Source organism: Equus caballus, chromosome 7 (genome assembly GCF_041296265.1).
Source record: "Equus caballus isolate H_3958 breed thoroughbred chromosome 7, TB-T2T, whole genome shotgun sequence".
In the NCBI taxonomy this organism is placed as follows: Eukaryota; Metazoa; Chordata; class Mammalia; order Perissodactyla; family Equidae; genus Equus; species Equus caballus.
This window is the reverse complement of record NC_091690.1, coordinates 2,537,020-2,556,541: the sequence shown is the minus strand read 5'-3', so window position 1 is coordinate 2,556,541 and position 19,522 is coordinate 2,537,020. Positions and strand designations below refer to the sequence as shown.

General features: G+C 66.5%; 1 protein-coding gene across 8 annotated transcripts in view; it reads right to left on the bottom strand.

The window, feature by feature from the left end:
- FZR1 (fizzy and cell division cycle 20 related 1) overlaps positions 1-19,522 on the bottom strand; it is a 22,343-nt gene continuing 2,821 nt past the window's right edge. For 2 of the 8 annotated variants that reach the window (XM_023646398.2, XM_070272474.1), the window contains exons 2-14: positions 8,163-8,293; positions 6,693-6,818; positions 6,532-6,595; positions 6,320-6,447; positions 5,841-5,923; positions 5,239-5,422; positions 4,369-4,434; positions 3,797-3,899; positions 3,532-3,716; positions 3,136-3,369; positions 2,712-2,816; positions 1,998-2,090; positions 1-1,662 (exon numbers count right to left, since the gene is read on the bottom strand). In XM_023646398.2, coding sequence (XP_023502166.1) covers positions 1,621-1,662; positions 1,998-2,090; positions 2,712-2,816; positions 3,136-3,369; positions 3,532-3,716; positions 3,797-3,899; positions 4,369-4,434; positions 5,239-5,422; positions 5,841-5,923; positions 6,320-6,447; positions 6,532-6,595; positions 6,693-6,818; positions 8,163-8,231 — 1,482 coding nt within the window. In that variant the 5' untranslated portion in view covers positions 8,232-8,293 and the 3' untranslated portion in view covers positions 1-1,620. Of the gene's footprint in view, positions 1,663-1,988; positions 2,091-2,711; positions 2,817-3,135; positions 3,370-3,531; positions 3,717-3,796; positions 3,900-4,368; positions 4,435-5,238; positions 5,423-5,840; positions 5,924-6,319; positions 6,448-6,531; positions 6,596-6,692; positions 6,819-8,162; positions 8,294-10,562; positions 10,693-19,522 lie in introns of those variants that run through there. The other 6 variants (XM_023646397.2, XM_070272473.1, XM_070272475.1 and 3 more) reach the window with 5 other exon arrangements.

The following is a 19,522-nucleotide window of genomic DNA, read 5'->3' as shown; positions in this document are numbered from 1 at the left end:
TGTGCATGAACCCACTCTGGTTTAATGACAATGACACAGCATTCATTACATGAGACCTAGGCTGGCTCTGCGCCGGGCGCCCGTCGCCTCCCCTCCACCCAGCTCGCGCACCGGGAACAGCCTTGCCACTCTCAGCTGGCTGCCCTGGTGCAGTCGGGTCGGGCGGCACCCAGGGGCTCGCACACAGACAGCTCCCAGGCCCTTTGGCCACTGCACGGGGCGGGGGACCACAGACGGGCTGTTTTCTTCTTAAAAAAAAAGACTCGAACAAACAAAAATAAGGTCTCGACGGATCGAAATACACACATCTATGTACACTGCCCCTCGCCCACCCCGAGTCCAGGCAGGTTCCGGGCGCGGAAGGTGGCGCCCTCGGCCCCCTGCCCTCCCCAGCCAGCCTCACACACTGCGGGGACCCGTCTACAGAGACACGAACACGTCCAAAGAAAAGTCACAGATACGTATATACACATGCACACACGAGGCCGACGGTGCGAGAGCACGAGGCTGCCAGAACCCGGGAGTGGGGTGATGGGGTCTCTGTGCGGCCGTTCCCGGACCCTGCAGGACCCTCGCCCCGCCCAGGCCTGCTCGGCCCCGACCTGAGGGGGAGGCGGCGCTCAGGCCGCGGCCCAACCTCCCTCCCATCCGATTTCTCCTGGTCTGGAGCTAAGGTCAGAGGGAGCGGGCCCGGGCGCAGCTGGGGACAGGGCAGAGGACGAGGAGGCGGGACAGGGTCTGGGAAAGCTCAGGAAGCTTCTGGGGGACCAGCTGGCTGCCCCAGAGCTGGAGGTGCAGATGGACAGGACCCATGGTGGGCCTGGAGGGAAGGCTGGGAAGGATGGCCGGGCGCCCGCAGGACCTGGCCCTTGGGGTCACTTCGGCCCTCAGGCCCCCTAACTGGCCGTCCAGCATGCCACAAGAGCCGGAGTCCCACTAGGGAAGGGAACAGGGCTGTGAGCCCGTCAGTGACAAGGATGGCACACGGTCAGGGTGAGGACATGGTGACACGAGGTGACTTCAGTCTTGCCGGGACAGCCGGTCCATCTCCAGATGACCTTCGGCATGGAGCCGCCTGGGGCCTGCTCCTGCCGCCCAGCTGGGCCCCCGGAAACATCCCCAGGGTGGCTGCCGGGGCAGGACGGCAGAGGCGGCCACGAAGAAACCTCAGAGGTGGCAACGTCCCTCTGACCCACGGGCCAACCTGAGGTGGCACGTCGGCCCAGCACTCGGGTCCTCCTGCGGCCGGCCGGCCTGGCGTCCAGCCGTGCGTCCCATGGCAGGTGTGGCAGGGGTGGCGGTGGTGAACACAAGCTTCTGGGAAGAGCATGCAGCCCCGAGGTGGTGCCGGCACGAACGGAAGCGGGCGGGGGCCAGGAGGCGTCCAGCCCTCTCTGAGGGCAGCTGGTCCGAGGCAGGGCCCGCTCCTGGGGCCGACGACGTCCCCGCCCCAGACACCGGCGACAGGCTCACAATCAGGCTTTAATGAGAAGCTTCAGGGTCTCTCCAGGCCCGGCTCCCCGCCCACCCGGCCGCCTGCCTCCGGGCCCACGAGCGGGGAGGGGAGGGTCCGTGCGGGCTGACGGGCCATCTGCCGACTGGGACGGCGGGCCCGCAGCTTTACCGGATCCTGGTGAAGAGGTTGAGGACGGACACGGATTCCTGCAGGGCACACGGGGCGACGCTGAGCTGCAGCCCCAGCGGCCTCCCGCAAGTGGCTCAGCAGGGGGGGATGTTCATCCCAGGGGGAACCCAAGGCTTCGGGCCAGGGGGCTGGGGTGGGCGGCTTCCCAGCGCCCAAGGTGTGGGGCCACCAGGCCCTGAGGGCCCCATGCAATGTGGCTAGGGGTGCACAGCCATGCAGGAGCAGAGGGGCAGGGCACCCAGGAGGACCCCCGGGGAGAGATCAATGGGGCCAAGGGTGGCGGGGGACGGCCAGGGGACAGGCCGAGGGGACGCGCAGGGGGACAGCTGGCACTGATACCGACCCACTTTACCTTTGTCGAACGGGTTTTGCTAAAGACATTCCAGAACCTCAGGGTTTCATCTCCAGCACCAGTGACGATGGCCTCTCCATCAGGGGACATCGCCTGCAGAGGGACAGATGCCATCGTCCTTGTGCCCTGCAGATGGCCCCGCCGACAGAGGATGGCAGGAGCCAGGGGCAGGGAGTCGGGCCCCAAAGCCACAGCAAGCCTCGGCTGCCAGCTCGGAAAGGGAAGGCAGGCCCGAGGCTGCCCCACCAGACCTGGGGTGGAGCGTTCCTCTGAAAACACGGAGGATGCCACCACCCTATCTCCAGGAGGAACGGCCTGCTCTGTGACGCTGGGCAAGGGATAGGCCAGATGCAGCACAGAACATTTCTTTCTGGTATGACACAGAAAATGGAAGAAGGAGCATGGCCGGGAGACGGGCTCCTTCTCCAGCCTCGTGCAAACGACTCTGAACCGTCCAGAGACAACCGCAGCCGTTGGCACGGGGCACTTCTGGCAGCGGCTGTGTGCATGTACACACGCGTGTGAAAATAAACACCCAGGTAGAGACTCGAGGAGGCACAGCCGCCCTTCCCCACAGGGCGGGGGGAGAGTCCGGCCCAGGAGGCCCAAAGCGATGCCACCACTGGATGCCCGAGGGCACCAGCCGCCGGGCGGTTGGGTCCAGGCCCCTGCGCTGGAGTGGCTGACCCCCTGCCCCGGGCCCGGCGGACTCACCAAGTAGAGGACCCGGTAGGAGTGGCCGGTCAGCTTGGCCACCTGCGTCAGAGACGGGTACTTCCAGACCAGGATCTGGTTCTGCGAGTAGCCGTGCGTGCTCACCTGTGGGGAGACGGCGCCATGGGCCCTGGGGCTCCTCCCGCGGCCCTGGGCCCAACACACCCCTGGGAACAAGGACAACGGGCCTGCCTCGTGGTGCAGACCACGGTGACAGCCCCTCCCCCTGCACTCGGTGATGGCTGGATGGAGACGGGGCCGCTGGCTGACTGAGCCCAGGTCCTCTGAGACCTGGGGGCAGGGGCCTGGCTTCCCCCAGGACCCCAGGGGAGGCCGTGACGGGCCCAGGGCTCGTGCTCTGCCCGCCTGCAGCGCCTGGCCGAGCACCCGGCCGAGTGCCCCCAGGCTGGGGGCCCACACTCACCAGCTCGTTGGCGTGCTTGGACCAGGCCAGGTTGCACACCTGGGAGCCCGTGTCGATGCACTGCAGCGGCTGCCCCGTGAGCGTGTTCCAGAAGCGGATGCAGCGGTCGGCCGTGCCTCCGCCGGACGCCAGCAGCCCGTGCTGGTGCGGGGACCAGGCGATGGCCTTCACAGCTGCCAGGTGCTCCGTGTACTGCTGCACGGGGCTCAGGCTCGAGTGGTTCCAAACCAGCAGCTGGGGGGCAGTGGCTGTGAGGCCGGGGTGGCGGCGGCCCCCATCACGGTCCTCACTCGGGGTCCCCTGGGGGTGCACCCTCTCCACCCCTGCTCTCAGAGAGGGCTGGCCAGGTGGGAGGGACAGGCTGAGCCCGGGCCAGTGAGGGGTCGGGGTGCCTACCTTGTTGTCGTTGCCCCCTGAGGCGAGGAGCTGGTGGTCCGTGGACCACTTGAGCCCGCACACCTCCTGCCGGTGGCCCTGGAGCCGCCGCTCCGACTGCAGGGGCGGGGTGCGGATGTCCCTCTGCAGGATCATGCGGTCCCGGCTCCCCGACGAGAGCTGGTCCGCGTTCCAGGCCAGCGCCCCTGGAAGCCAGACCAAGAGCGGGATGAGGCCTGGCCTCTGGGGGTCGCACCCGCCCCCAGGGACCCGGGCGGCTCCTCACCGACACGCGCCGTGTGGCCTTCCAGCATGGACAGCTTCTTGCCCGCGGCCGCGTCCCAAATCTGCACGAAGCCCTTGTGTGTGCCGACGGCCACCAGGTTCCCCTAGGCCCGAGGACGCAGGCGAGAGGGCGTCAGGCCCAGCGTGAGAACCCTCACTCGGCCCCCTGCCCCCGGCCTCCCTGCTCTCCCCTCCCCCTCCTCACGCAGGAGCCTTAGGCTGTTTCTGTATAAGATCTTTAACACACATCCCTTTGGATCAGGGTGACAACCTTCCTCAGAACTTTTCGGGAAGACGGTTACAGAGCGTAGGTTTGTCAAAACCCAGCCACTAGGGGCTGCGGGCAGCTCTGCGGGGGCCGTGCCCGATCCAGTGTCTCATTCCCACCAGACCGGGGACAGGCGAAGGCACAGACATCCCTCCTGGGACCCAGACACGTGGCCTCCAGGCTGGAGTCTGGCTCCTCTGGGTCTCTGAGACCCCTGACACTATGGAGGGTGGGCCCTGCCAGCGAGGCCTGGTCAGACCTCCCTGCGCCAACCCTGCCCAGAAGGGGACGGCCTGTGTACTGACCCGCTCAGACCAGCCCACGGAGGTCACCGAGTCCCCTTCCACCGAGAGGTCGCAGAGCCGGGTCACCTGGAGGAAAGGGGATCAGTCGGCGTGAGGGGACGTGCTGCCTGCTGGGCCTTCAAGGCCCTGACCCTCCGTTCACCCATCCATCCATCCTGACCCTCCATCCATTTATCTGTCCGTCTGTCTGTCCATCCATCCGCCCACCAGCCCACTCGCTCATCCGTCCCTCACTCACACCCTAGGCCTGAGACAGGGGCACCAGGACTGGGATGGGGACAATGTGGCTGGCTGCTTGGGTGGCTGCCCAAGGATGACTGACTGCACAGGGCCTGGGGGACGCTCGGGTGACGAGGGCATCACACAGAGGGGTCCTTCCAGCAGGGCAGGCCATGGCTGGGGGTGGTTGGGGGAGGTGCCAGCCCTCCTACCGCGGGGGCGGTGCTTGCCCTGACCCCCCGACACTGGATTCATCCCTGAGAATGCCCACGGCAGGGCAGTGCCCTCGCCCTGCAGCCAAGCCCTCGGTGCGGCCGGCAGCTCCTCGGAGGTTTACCGCTGGGGTGGCAGGGACGACACACTCCATCAGGACGGGACCTCACGGCGGTGCCCAGGCTCAGTGAGCTTGGCTACCCGGCACCCCTTCTGCTGACTCGGGCAGGGGGACACAGGGCCTCCACCCACACTGCTGACAGACCCCAGAGCCCGGGCTGCACTGGGGGCAGGCCCCATGGTGGGGACGCGCAGAGTGCCACCCTGGGCTCCGGATGGCCCCGCCCGGCTCGGCCACCAGGAGGCCGCTCTGCAGCCTGCGGGGACGCAGATGTGCACCAGCGCGCGCCCACGCACACTGCGCTCAGCGGCGCCCACCTGGCTGGTGCAGGCGCTCCACAGGTACACGCAGGTCCCCAGCCCCACGCTGAGCACGTTGAGCGACGACCAGTCCACCAGGTTCAGATAGAAGTCGTCCTGCAGCTCGGGCGCGTCCAGGACCTTGAAGGGGATCTTGGAGATCTTGCGGGTGGGCTTCCGCGGCGACCGCAGCAGCTTCTGGCTGCAGGGAGCACCCGAGATAGTGACCCTGCCCCGCCCCTGAGCCACCTAGGGCAGCTGTGCGGGAACCTCCCCACCCTGGGGCCTGCGGGCTCCTCTGCCTGCCGCCCGCATGCTCCCAAACCTGCGGGGGACACTGCGGCTGCCGGCCCCTGCGCCACGGGACACCAGGCCACCCTGAGCTCCGACAGCCCTGTCACCCCTCCACCTGGTGCCCCCTCTGGAGGGCCCTCCCTGACTGTCCTCCCTGGGTCTGGGTCTGGGCCCGGGCCCAACACCACCAAGCCCACAGCGTGCCCCCAGTGAGGGGGTCCTCTGGGCCACCTCTGTACCCCACACACAGTCCTAGGACTGACAACGGCCCCCGGGCCCCGGCCGGCTGCCCTGCCCACCCCCCGCCCCCACAGGCGAGGACTCACCTTTTGTTGCTGACAGGGGACAAGGAGTAGGGAGACACGTCGTTGCCGTCGTCGGGGCTGGAGCGCTTGGTGCTAAGGGAATACTGCGGGGGATGGGGACACCCGCTGAGTGGGCACTGCAGCCCCAGAGCTCAGGGATCTCAGACTCGAAGCCCTGAGGTGCTGGGCCCCCGACAGCTGGTGGGAGAAGCCAGGGCCCACGCCTGGGTTCCGCGAACACAGAGGCAAACCAGGCCTTGCCCCGAGGCGTCCCCCGGACAATGACGGCCAGTGCTGGCCTGTCTCTCCTGCCCCGTGGGGCCACCAGCCCCCAGCCTTCTCTCGAAGAACCTCGGCCAGGCTCTTTCCGACACTTCCCTGTGCTCCCTGACCACCCGAGGGAGCCGTGCTGAAGCCACGGCCCCGTCAGCCCGCACCGGGCACCTGCCCCACGGTCGGCTGACAGTCCGGACAGCCCGTCCCCTGGCCTGGGGGCTCACCGTGAAGAGGCCCTTCTTCTCGGGCGTGGACGGCTGCAGTCTCCGGTCCTCCGTCTGTGGGTCCTGCACCCGCTCGATGCCAGCTCCCAGCAGCTCGTTCTTCAGCAGCGCAGAGTAGGCCAGGCCATCTGTGGGCACCAGGCTCAGTGAGGCCGGGTCGGGGGACAGGGGAGGGGTCCCGAGCTGGGGCCGGGCGGGGCCTGACTCCTGACCTTTGCCGTTGTCCGAGGTGGCGTCCTTGGCTTTCCGGTTCTGGCTGGGAGACTTCTCATTCTCCTGCGGGGGAGGGGAGGCGGCGGGTGAGTGGGAGGAGCGCCCCCGGCCCCCAGCAGCCTGGGTCCAGCCCGCCCCAGGCCTCACGGTGGGGCCTCACGTTGATCCTGTGGAAGTTCACGCTCCAGTTGGCGCCGGCTCTGGAGGGGATGAAGCGGTCTCCGTGCTTGCTGGGGGAGGACACGGGGGAGTTGGCGGGCGTCAGGGTTCGCCGCATCTCCGTGACCTGGAAGGACGGCAAGGGGCTGGGTGCTCAGAGCCCCAGCGCACCGCGCTGCCCAGCACACCCTGCCCCCTTCCCTTGCTCTGGCTGAGGAACGAGGGGTCAATCCTGGACACCCGAGGGGCGGAGGACAAATGTTTTGGGGAACAAGTCACGTGCGGGAACCCTGCCAGCGGCCCCCATGTCTGGGGCACGTTTGTCCTCCAGCCCCATGGGGCGGGAGGAGGCCGGGAGGGACACCCTGGGAGCACTGCTCTGCCTCCTTCCCTCTAAGCCATCACGGGCGACGGAAAGGTTGAAAGCAAAGGACGAAGAGCATTCATCCCCAAGCGCGGAGCGCTGGCGGCGCCCACACGGATATTTTCGCACCAAACCCCACACAACCAGAGCCTGGACGTGCGGCCAGGGCGTTGTTCCCAGCGTCCCTCCCACCCGCTCGACTGCCCAGAGGTCCTTTCTCTAAAGGCTCTGCTGCGGGTTAAACTGTGTCCCCTGAAAGCACACGCTGAAGTCCTGACCCCTGGGAACGGGACGTGGGACGGGACCTCATTTGGAAACAGGGCCTTTGCAGGCAAAATCTAGTTAAGACGAGGTCATCCTGGACTAGGGAGGCCTCAGATCTAATGCCTGGTGTCCTTAGACGAGAGACTGCCACACACAGAAGAAAGGATGCCAAGTTGGACGCAGAGACTAGAGTGACGGGTATATGGCTGGGATCGTGGCTGCAGCAGAAGGTGGGGGAGCCTTGCAGCGGGGGCGGACACCCTGCGAGAGAGCCGTGACGGCCCAGCGCGGAGCTCCGGGAACGCGGCCTGTGGCGTCGGGAGCCCGCGACAGAGAAATGGGGCATGGCTGGGGGGCGCAGGAAAGAGCAAGGACGGGGCTCCCCTAGATCGCGCTGGGGTCCAGGAAACGGGCCAGGGCTCTTCAGGCGCCAGCACCCTTCCGCCCCACCCCACCCTGGGAGCGCAGCCCCGGGCCTCTGCCCGTCAGGCCGCCCCACAGGCTCCCACGGCCCAGCGCCCCAGACCGGCTCCCCCGTGCAGGCGGTGGGACTGCATCTGCACCCCGGCTCCGGGACTCTGGGCCGGAAGGCAGCTCCCACTCCTGCGTCCCCCAGTCCGTCCTGACCAGGGCCTGGGGGAGGGCCTGCGGCCCTGCAGCAGCAGGAGGAAGCGGGGCTGGGGCTGGGGGCTCACACCCGGGGTGCGGGGCAGCCGTGTTCCTTGCCCACCCGGCCTGCTGCTCCCCGAGGGCTGACTGCCCCGCCCCGTCTGCCCCGCCCCGTCTGGCCCCGCCCCGTCTGGCCCGCCGTCTGGCCCGCTCCCTGGGCGGCGCTGCACTCACGCACGGCATCGTGTTCTCGTTCTGGACGACGATCTGCCGGAGGAGGCGGCGCTCGTAGTCCTGGTCCATGGCGAGGCGAGGCGGGGCCGCGGCCAAGGTCGCCCAGCCGGGGTCAGCCGGCCAAGGTCAGCCTGGGCAGGAAGGGCAGGAGAGGTCAGCAGCGGCAGGCAGCGACCCCACTGCCGCCTGATGACCGCAGGGACTCCTCAGGGACCCCTGAGCCCCCTCCACGTGGCAGGGCCTCCTCGCAGGAGCCCAAGCACGAGCTCGGCCGCAGTGCACAGGCCCTGGAACCAGTGGGGAGGCGACAGGGACAAACAGGCTCCTCTCCACTTCCTCTGCAGGGAACCTTACGCCAGGCCCCTCGCCCTCGTCCCGGTTAGAGCATCTCCCATGGATCCCCGGCCCCAGGGGCTCACCCTAGGCCCCTGCTCCTCCGACCCACGCACCCCATCTCGTGGCCTTCCTGCTTCAGACCCTCCGAGGTCACGAACTGCCCCGGGACCGTGTCCACGCTCCCTAGGCCCCGCGAGGAGTGGGGGTGGGGTCCCCCTACAAGTACATGTGTGCGTGTGGGCACGTGTGCGTGCACGAGCAGGAAGTGGGGTTCGATAAGGCCCAGTTTGCTGCTCAGGATCTGCCAGAGCTGACTGTGCGCCAGGCGCCATCCAGCACTCGGCCAGGCCAGGCAGTGGCCCAGGGATGCTGGCCTCCAGCGGACAGACACACGCTCATACTCAGGTCCACCGAGCTCGACCCAACCCAGGCGGGCCTCTCTGAGGAAGAGAAGCGAGAGCACAGCAGCAAGAGGTGGCTAGAGAAGAACATTCTAGAGAGGGAAGAGCAGATCTGAGGCAGGAAGGGGCTGTGTGACTCCCAAGACAGGGCAGAGGAATGGCCGCCTCAGAGAGGACGCTCCTACTGCGGGATGCAGGCAAGCCCAGGCCCAGGGCCGAGCAGGCCCGCAGCAACGCCCATGCGTCTGCGCCCCTCCGGCTGCCCTCTGCCAGCACGGCACTGTACGCCTTTAGAGAAAGGCCTGCCAGCTTGCCCCGCTCAGGAGCGGCACAGAGCCAAGGGGGCGTGGCAAGGGTCTCCAGGACGGAGCCGGCACAGAGGGCTCCGCAGACGGCAGCCTCGCCCGCCAGGCGCCCGCCCGCACCCTGGACCCCCCCGCCTCTAGCCATCACTGTCACTCTGCTCCCCGGATGGAGCCTGAAGGCTTCCACGGGCGCAGGGCTGACAGCGGCCCACACACAGAGGGAGTCGGAAAGCGAAGGCTGGCCAGACTGAGGACGAGCTCCTGGGCGTAGCCCCCTGGTCAGGTCAACACTCGGCTTTCGAAACCTTCTGGTTAAATACACACAACATAGAGCCCACCAGCTGAACCATCCTAAGGGCACAGCTCGGAGGCACAAAGCACACTCACACTGCTGTGCAGCCATCCCCACCACCCGTCTCCAGAACCTTCTCACCTTCCCAAACAGAAGCTCTGTCCCCACTGAACACTGACTCCTCACTGTGAGCCCCTCAAGGAGTCAAGCACAGCCACGTGGCCCAGCGCATCCTAGGTGTCACCCAGCAGCAAGGTCGACGGCCCCACACCAAGACTAGACTCGAATGTTCCTCCCAGCATGGCTCACAAGAGTCAAAGGAGAAACGCCCCAGCGCCCGTCAGTGGAGGCATGGATAAAGTGCGGTCCATGCACACACTGGCCTGTCATCCGGCTGTACACGGAAGGAGATCCCGACACAGCCACAACGTGGATGGACCTGAGGACACGAAGCTCAGTGACACAAGACAGACAGAAGGACACACTGCATGACCCACTCACAGGAGGTCCCCAGAGGAGACACAGCCACAGAGACAGAAAGCAGAGTGACGAGAAGATTTGTTCCTTTAAGAAGACGACACCTGGGGAAGGGGCCAGCTTGGCGTCACAGGGCACAGGCCTGGTCACCCCGTCCTCGTCCCTCTCCGCAGGCCACCACACGATGAAATATTTAGGCGGATCTGCCTAATTCCCATTTCCACATCCCCAAACAGCCTCTCTGACGGTTCCCGGGTGCTAACAGAGCCCGTGCACCCATGAGCCTGCCGGGCCCCGGTCCTTACCTGTGACTGCGGGACACACAGGGCCACCTCAGTGTGGCCCAGGCTCAAGGCCGGAAGCCCGGCCAAAGGCGAGCCCGTCAGATTAGACTCTGAGGGACAGGTCGGCGGCCAGCAGTCACTGCGCTGGGTTCCACGCCACGTGCCGCTTTAGCGGGCTCCTAAGTGTCTGTGTCCTCCACATGGCCTCGTGACCCAGGTGCCCACCCCACCCGCCCCCATCCACCCCCTCCCTGCATGCCCCGAGCCCCGTTGTTCCCCCTCGGCAGAGAGTGGCCCCTACTCACTGGGAGAAGGGGGGCACGGTGCCTCGGTGCCGGCTCCGTCCCGGGGGAGCCCCAGGTAAATCCCTTCTTGGTCATTGGCTTCCTGCCCCCTCCAGCAGCTCTGCCTGGCAGAGGGCCGCAGGACAGTGACAGGAAGTGGTTCACGGCTGTCTCCCTCCTCCCAGCCTTCCTCACGTCTCCCGGGGGCGGGGCCACTTCCCCCTCCTCCTCCTCTGCTAGCCTGACACTCTCTCCTCCCCTCCCCCCACCACCGGGGCCTAGGCCAGGCCCAGCGCCCCATCTGTGTCCTCACCACGCCCCACCCCGCCTGGGACAGAATGGCCACACTCAGGACAGGAGACACCCGTCGAGCATCTGTCCCGGGTGGAAACACCCGTGTGGAGGCCAGTGTCCCAAGGGCAGGCCCGGGCATCTCGCTGACCACAGTGCCAGGCCGCGCGTGAACTAGAACGGAGCCCCAGGCACCACCCTGAGTGGGGTTCCCGGGGGGCCAACACACAGAGGAGCAACCACGGCTCTGTTCTGGAATGCTCCTGCCTTCAGTGGACGCTTCCCCAGGGTCAGGCCAGTGAGGCGTCCCCTAGTTTGGAGACAGACCAGCTAACTCCCAGGCCGCAGTGTGCAGAGCCGGCCCCGGCTGGCCCTGACGAGGGCCTCGTCTGTCACCCCTAGGCAGTGAGCCCTCGGGAGCCATGGCAAAGGCCGCATTTGGTCCATGTGCTCAGCAGCCAGCCCTGTCCACGCTTCCAGCCCAGCTGGAGGCCACGCGCCACCAGTGCCCCATTCCAGAGAGGCGGCAGCTCGCTCCCCAGCAGAGCAGCTCAGGGCGCGGGGGCCTGGAGGAAGGAGGGGCCCCCAGGCTGCCCTCTGTGCAGGCCCACTGTACTGAGAGCAGCACCAGCTGGCACGCACGAGAAGTCAAAAGGCTGACGCCGTCCCGGGGACACGGGGGGCGGGCGGGTGCTGCCCAGGAGGCCTCGGGAAGCCGCTGCTGAGGCGCCCAGCGTCCCGGAGCCGGGCAGGCAGGCAGGTAGCTCTTCCCGTGCAACAGGTGTGTCCTGCAGGCGTGCCCCGCCCCCGCCCCAGCAGACCCGCCGCCCCTCTGCTGCCGGCTGCATCCCGCCGTGCAGCTCCTGCCAGGGTCTCCCCACTGACAGAGGCGGCTACTCAGCGCACAGCGGCTCCGGACTTGCCACGTCTGCAGGGTCCTCGTCCCCGGACCTGTGGGTGTGTTCTCTCACGTGGCAGAGGGGACTCTGTAGATGGGTTAAGTGGCAGCCCCTGGGATGGGGGTGACCCAGGATTCCTGGGGCCTAGGGTCATCCCAGGGTCCTGATCAGAGGGAGGCAGGAGGGTCACAGGCAGAGATGGAGACGCTGCGCTGCTGGCCATGCAGACGGAGGAAGGGGCCCAGAGCCCAGGACGCGGCGCCTCTGGAAGCTGGAGGAGGCGGGACACGCTCCTCCCCTGGGCCCCCGGGTGCCCTCCCCTGATTTAGTCCAAGTAGACTTATTCCAACTCCTGACGAACAGAACTACGAGAACACATTTCTCTTGTTTTAAGCCATCAAGTTGGCGGTGACCTGTGACACTCACACATCAGGGGCAGGGCAGAGGAGGGTGGAGGCCATCCTGGAGCCCTGTCACTGAGCTTCGGGGGGTGGTGGCTGCCAAGAGGGTCTCCTCCACACAGGCCCCCGCGGGCCTCCGCTGCCCCGGCCCCGGGCGGCTCACCCCGAGGGCCCACCAGCCCTGCCTTCTCGCTTCCCTGCGCCTGCCCCGCCCCCTGACTTCTGTCGGGACGTGGCGGGTCTTCATTTCCCCAACACACACCTCTGCCGAGCACCCACAGGCCCGGGGTCGGGTGCAGGGGACACGAGCAGGGGTGGGAGGCCAGGAACAAGCTCCTGGGTGACAGAGGGTCTGGCAGCAGCTCTTGCCCCCAGGAGGCACGTTTCAGAAAAGTGGTCCCTGACGAGCAGCTGCCTGAGTAAGGGCGACAAGGACGAAGGGCCCAGATGGAGGAGGGGCCCGAGGGCCCGCGGATCCCAGCAGCCAGCCTGGGACGGGTTCCCAAGACCCAGCGCCCCACAGAGAGACCCACGGGCGCAGCACAGACAGAGGCGCGCCACAACTAACTCCTTAGCAGGCTCTGACTTTAAACGTGGACAACAGGTCCTGGCGGGAGGTGCCTCTCTGTTTCTAAAGCGCCCCCCGCCCCCAGCCACACTCCGCGCTTTCTCGGTAAGGAGGTGGAGGGGGAGGCAGACACTATGGGCGCTGACCAAGGTCTCAGAAGGAGAGCGCTAGCGAGCAGATTCGACGGGCTGCAGACACCCAAACCACACGACGCTGGTGACAAAGGCACGCAGCCTGGCCTGCCCAGCAGCCCCGAGACCCTGCCAGCCTGCTCTCAGAGCCCAGGGCGTGCAGCTCGGCGAGTCTGCAATCGGCCATTCTAGAGAGCTGCAGGTGGCACCTGAGAGTCCTCGGTCCCACGCCTGGGGCCTCGGGAGCCCCTGTCCACCTCCTCCGAGATGACCGCTTCCTGCACCACAGAACAAAAGACCCCGAAGCCGTAAGGGAAGAGGCGGGTGAACCACGGATGAGAAACGGAAAGTGTCTGCACAAGACACCGAAGTGATTTTTTAAAAAAGGATGAAACAACCAGGAAACAGATCTGCCACCCGAGGGCAGCCCAAAGGCAGGACATGAAAAAACCGTCTCGGGAAAGGATGCCTGCCCACCCTCAGTCGGAGAGGACACGGTCCCCCAAGAGCCCGGCGTCGTCCTCAGACGCAGTGAGGCACCCTCGGCACCTGGGCGGGCGGAGACGCAGATGTGCTGCACTCTTGGCAGGAGCTGGAGCGGCAGGCCTGCGAAGGCGGGCAGTTTGGCAACCGCTCTCTGAACCCAGAAACGCACGTCCTTTCAGGGCGGTGTTCCTCCTTCTAAGAACGGGCCCCCAGAAACGGGGCGCAGGCGGGAAGACGCCCTCCGCGCTGCTCGCGAGCGCAGAAGACGAGACGGACAGAGCGCCTGCGCCACGGAGGCCATCTCCCCGCAGGGGACTCTACAGTGCGAGGGGGCGGGGGGCGGGGCCCGCGGGACCCTCTGCACATGGGACCCTGCTGTGCAGGACAAGCGACTGCTGAAGGTGGGAGAAGGTGGCAGACGCGGGGTCAGCTCTGGGGGGCACCGAGGATAGGACCAGGAGGCAGAAGCCGCGTTCCTCCTGCCAGCTCATCTCGCTCTTCCTGACTCTGCATCGCGGGGACATGTCAGCTGCTCAAACAGAACCAGCCGGAAGAGGGGAGCACACAGCCCAGGCCGCGACCTGAGGAGTGTGGGGGGTGGGGCATGGCCCTCTGCCGAGTGTCTAAGTTTCCTAACGAAACGTGGAAGAGAGCAGGGGTGGCTCGTCCCTGACGCCGGGGAGCGCAGATGACCTGCCTGGCCCTGGGGAAAGGCGCCCCTGTCTGCAGGATTTAGAGCTGACGCGGAGTCCCCAGAACCAGGGAGCAGGCGGTGAGTGAGGGAGGGAGCCACGGCCGCGCCCTGCTGACCAGGCAGGTGCGCCCTGGGGGGCCGCCACCTGCAGGCTGCTGTCCTGGGTCTGCGGAGGAGGGCTGGGCCTTTGGCCATCCGCTGCCACTGTCCCCTCTGCAAGGGACTATCGCTGGGGGTCTCGCCCACCCACTGAGCCAGCCCTTGAGAGTCTCTCCTTACCCCCTGTGGGCCCCAGAGTGAAGGGCCAGGAGGCCCGCCTTCTGCCACTGCCTCTGAGCCTCACCTGCTCCTCTGGGAAATGGGCATGAATCCCGTCATCCGACAGGACAGTGCCAAGGTCCCTACTCAGCTAGGGCTGAGGTTCCATGTGTTAGGGACCCCCGACCCCCAGAGCTGCCCTCCCGTGCGCACCCATGCCCACCTGGCCTTGGCCCTCTCTGGGAGTCGGCCCACTCACACCAGACAAAGAGGTCCTGGGGCACTGACGGAGCGGGGCTATGTTTCCCAGACGCTGCCCACTGCCCGCTGCCCTCCCGAGGAGGCCCTGCCTGCGCCCACACCACCCTGACCTCACCCAGGCCTGCGGTGCTCCAGGGCACCCAGCACCAGCACCTGGGCGAGACCGTTGGTTGAGGATAGCCTAGCAGTATAGCCTGCCCCCAGGGGACATAGGGCTGTGTCTGGGGACATCTGTGGTTGTCACACTGGGGGAGCCCGTGGCATCGGGTGGGTGGGGCCAGGGATGCTGCTCAACTCCCCCAGCATCCAGGACGACCCCCAGAGAGAAAGACCTGACCCCAGCACCGAGGGGGGACCTGCTCCAGGGCTGGGCCAGGGAGGCCGTGAACGAGTGAGATGATGGCGCGTGTGCGCTGGCTCAGAGAGCATCTGTGCCCGAGGCCTGCAAGCCCCTCCTCCAGCTGCAGCAGTGGCGGGCCAGAGTCCCAGACAAGGGACAAGCCCGTGGGCAAGCTCTAACCTCGCCAAGTCAGCCGCCAGCCCCAGATGAGGAAACAAGGTCAGAGGTGCGGCGTGGAAGGCACCACCGGGGCAGGGAGCCCACGCACGGCCTCCCTGGGGGCGGGCGCGGCCCGGTCGCTGCTGCCGCCTTTGCACAGGCCCCGGGCCGCCTGGGACAGAGGCTGTGCTTCCAGGAGCTCAGCCAAATGTCAGGCCTTCCAGGTGCTGCCTGTCTTGAAAAACTGGTCCCGCTGTTTCTACATCCGCCTGGCCCCTCAAGGAGGCCCAGGAAATGAGACATCCCCATGACAGGTCAGTCCTGACTCAGGGTTCTGCGGCTGACTGTGTCTGCATGTGACCACCTACGACGCAGCTTCTACCAGGGTCTGTCCCCGTCGGCACTGTGGACATCGGGGCTGGGTCATTCTCTGGTGGGCTGCCTTGGGTGCTGTGGGGGTCTGAGCAGCACCCCCTGGTCCTACCCACTCGATGCCAGGAGCACCCCCAGTGTGACAGCCACAGATGTCCCTGACACCCCGACGCCGCCCAGCGTCCCCTGGGGGCAGCATCTCCCCGAATGAGGAACTGCCACCCCTGAGGGGCAACCGCACCGGCCAACAGCTTGAGGTGGGGGCGTCTGCCCTGCCCACGGGGTTCGGAGACGGGGGTGGGAGGGGAAGAGTACGCCAGCAGGAGCCTGTGGACACTGCCCCGTCCCGTCCCGAGTGGGCACCAGGCACCCGCGTGAACAGGACACACTCCTGGCCCCGTGGGGAGACCATCAGGACACAAACAAAGGCGACGTGACAGCGGCAAGCCCCGCCTACAGCCGCCAAGAGCCAGCACGGCTCACAGCTCTCGAGCGCCTTACAGAGTTCTGTCCCCCAGCGCGATACCATCTCCACCTTCTCAGGTGGTCACCCGGCTTGGCAGCTGCTGGCGGCGGAGCAGGGAGCCGAGCCCGGGCAGTCCGGTTCCAGCGCTGCGCCCGCCCGCCGGCCCAGGCCGCTCCGAGGGCAAGGGGCCCAGGCCAGCGCCCAGTGAGCCTGGCCACAGCTCAAAGGCACACTCTGGGGGGTCAGCACAACCCCAGGGGACTCTCCACCAGCCGGTACCATCAGGGACCAACCAATCAGGGACCCTAGTGACAAATGGCGGGGGCTCCCTGGAACATCACTTCAGGGCACAGGCTTTGGCAGACGGCCGAAACTGCAGCGGACGGTGCTGCTGTCTGAGGCACACGGCGGAGGACCAGGACACTGGCGGCGAGCTCCAGACGCCCCCAGACTCCCTGACCGCCAGCCCCTGCCTCCTGAGAAAGGTGGGGGATCACACTGGGCCCCAGGGCTGGCCGCCTTATTCCCAGCCATCCTCTAAAGGGTGGGGGACTAGTGCCACATAAGACAGCCCCATCCAGAAAAAGGGGCAGGCATCCAACTGCCCGCCTCAGGCTCAGCAAGCTGGAGCCGACCCTCGCAGCCCCCTCCCTCCCCTCACAGTAAAGCAAAACACCTCAGACGCTCCTAGCAGGGGCATCAGAGAAACGTGCGCCCTGGAGACGGACAGACCTGGCTTTGAGCCCTGGCTCCAACCCTCACAGGCCACTCTGGGCCAGCCACCTCCCCGCAAACTTCAGTCTCTTCATCAACCACCACGTAACGTCGCTGTGAAACTGATGCAGCTTTATGGAGCAGCTGGCAGAGTGCCCGCCGCAAAGGAGACACTAGGAAGTGGTGGCTGGTCCCCTGGGCTCAGTGACAGGCAGACAGCAGGTCCCAGGTGCGCCTGCATCCTGTTCCTCCATCCATGCAGGGCGTGGTGGCTGTGTGGCATGGGAGGTGCCCTGGCGGCCACGGCGGCTGCCCCAGTGAGGTCAGGCCTAGAGCTGTAGGCTGGGTGACCAGGCAGCCCAGCTCCTGCCACGCTGCCCCCGCAGGTGAAAAGGACAACCTCCCCCAAGGGATGGGAGCGGCGGCCTCAGTCAAGGACGTGGGAGGGAGGGCACTGTCTGCCAGGAGGGCTGCCCGTGGTCTGAGGGACACCGACTCTGGCCTAGGCCCCAGGCAGCTGCCCTCATGATGGCAGAAGTAGACTGGGACCTTGGAGGGGAGAGGTCCCACCCCGCGTTGGGCACAGGATGAGCTGGCGGCCCCTTCCTCTAACACAGCAAAAGATGAGGCCAGAGGCGCCAGGATCAACAGGGGCTGCGCCCGGCGCACGGCATGTGGTACATGGCACAGAGACGCAGGCCCCCCTGGGGGCTGATGGGAGTCACAAGACAGGAAAGTTATTTCAGGGGGCCTGGCGGGGCGCTGGGGCCCGGGAGCACAATCCAGCATGCATTCACTCACTCATTCATTCATTCATTCAGCTGATGTTTACCGCCCTCGTACTGTGTGCAGGTTGTGCCACATGCTCATCACGGAGCTGGAAAGCAGAGAGCCGGGGCCACTGTTCCCCAGGGCTCACAGACCAGACGTGAGAATTCCGTCAACACATGGTCTTCTGGACCTTTCTTCTGTGACGATGGCCTGCGGGCACCCTGCTGGCAGCAGTGCTCTCACCTCAGACACAACGCCTGAAGGGAGGGCGGCCCGAGGTTTCTCGTCTCCGTGGCCCTATGACCACGCACGGGGTTGTCACTGTGACGCCTGTCAGAGGGCCCACTCGAGGCCAGATGGGGCCATAAAGGGGATCACAGTAAGCAAGCCTATCAGGTTCCCGGAGCCCCTTGTGTCCGTTTGCACACCCACAGGGACGGGGAGCTCACCCCGTAGCTTCCTCTGTCTGCCTCCCTGCGGATCCCACCCATGGGTCCACAGAGGGGGTGACAGAAGGAAAAACCTAGAATGTTTAGGGCGGGGTCCCGTCCTCCCCCACCTGCTAGCACTGCTGACACTGGCGCCGGGTCGGCCTCTGGGGGAGCCGTCACACTGCGGGGGGGGGGGGGGGGGGGGGGGGGGGCGGGGAGGGGATTGAGCAGCATCCCTGGCCCCACCCACTCGATGCCAGGAACGCTCCCAGTGTGACAGCCACAGACACGCCCCCTGGCGGAGGCCCCCTGGTTTAGTGGAATCCTTAGCGGAATAACTGTCCCCCTGGATCCACAGACCAGCGCTGACCTCTCTCGCTGCTCCGCCCCTCCAGAAGTGCAGACAGTCAGCCCGCCTCCACCCAGCGTCGGCACCCCCTTGCTCCCTGCCCCCCGCCCCTCCCCCTACCGCGGGACGCAGTACAAGTACAGCCTGAGCCTTCCCCATGGCCGCACTTCTGGCGGGGACGAGACCCTCCCTGAGGGGCAGAGAGCAGTGGGTCCTGGGTCAAGTCTGATCTGGGGAAGCAGGGGGTGCTGGAGCACACGGAGGTCTGGGGAGGCTGGGGTGTGATGGGCACGCGGGGCGGGGGCGGGAGAGGAGGCGCAGCCAGAGGGCAGTCTCCTGGCTGGGCCCAGGGCCCAGGGCAGCGGCAGGGGCTCTGCGAGATGGGCGCTCCTGGGCTGCGGGGGTGTTGTGCGGAGACTGCGCAGTGCGGGGCAGGGGTGGGACAGAGGGGCCAGGGAGCCGGCCAGCGGTGTGTGTCCAGGTGAGAGAGGGGCCGTCCTGAGAAGACAGGGGTGGGGAGGAGGAGCCCGTGGGAGGCTGCGGAGCAAAGGGAGGGAGCCGGGCAGGTCTGAGGCAGGAGCGGCCTCTCTGGACACCCAGGACAGAGGCCGGACGGGCCACATGGGCCTGGACCCCAGGAGCCAGCTTTGGGCAGCAGCAGCAAACGAGGACAGGAAGCTAGGACGAGGGGCAGGCCGCCGAGGGGTGTGCAGAGGAGCAGAGGCCGAGGCCCAGGGAAATGAGATCCGCCACACACAACCCAGACCGACTGCGGGCAGTTCTGTTCACCACAGGGAAGGCGGGCACAGCCCAGGGGTGCACCAGCCGGCGAACGGACACGCACACGTGTTCACCCACACGCTGGAACACGACGCAGACATGAAAAGGAGCAGGGCCCTGACACGGCCGCACGTGGACGGACCTGAACACACGATGCTCAGGGAGAGAAGGACACACGGCATGTGATCCCACTGACGTGAAACGTCCAGAACAGGCAGATCCACAGAGAGCGGGCTCGTGGGCGACAGGGGCTGAGGAGGGGGCGGGGCACTGCTGATGGGATGGGGCTTCTGTTTGGTGTGATGAGAATATCCTGGGATTAGACAGTGGTGATGGACGCACAATCTTGCAAAAAGACTGCACACCACTGAAGCGCACACTTTAAATGAGTGAATCGCACGGCACGATAACTGCATCTGAATAAAGCTGTCACCAACAAGAAGTAATCAACAAGATACGCCCAAGAAGAGCGAGGGGAGGAGCTGAAGGACCGGGGGCAGCGCGCAGGAGGCCGGGGGCGGAGTCCCCATCCTGCTGTGTTATGGGGCCACTACCTATCACCATTACGCTCACATGGTGGCATGAAAAAAGGGCAGGCAGGGCGCAGCGG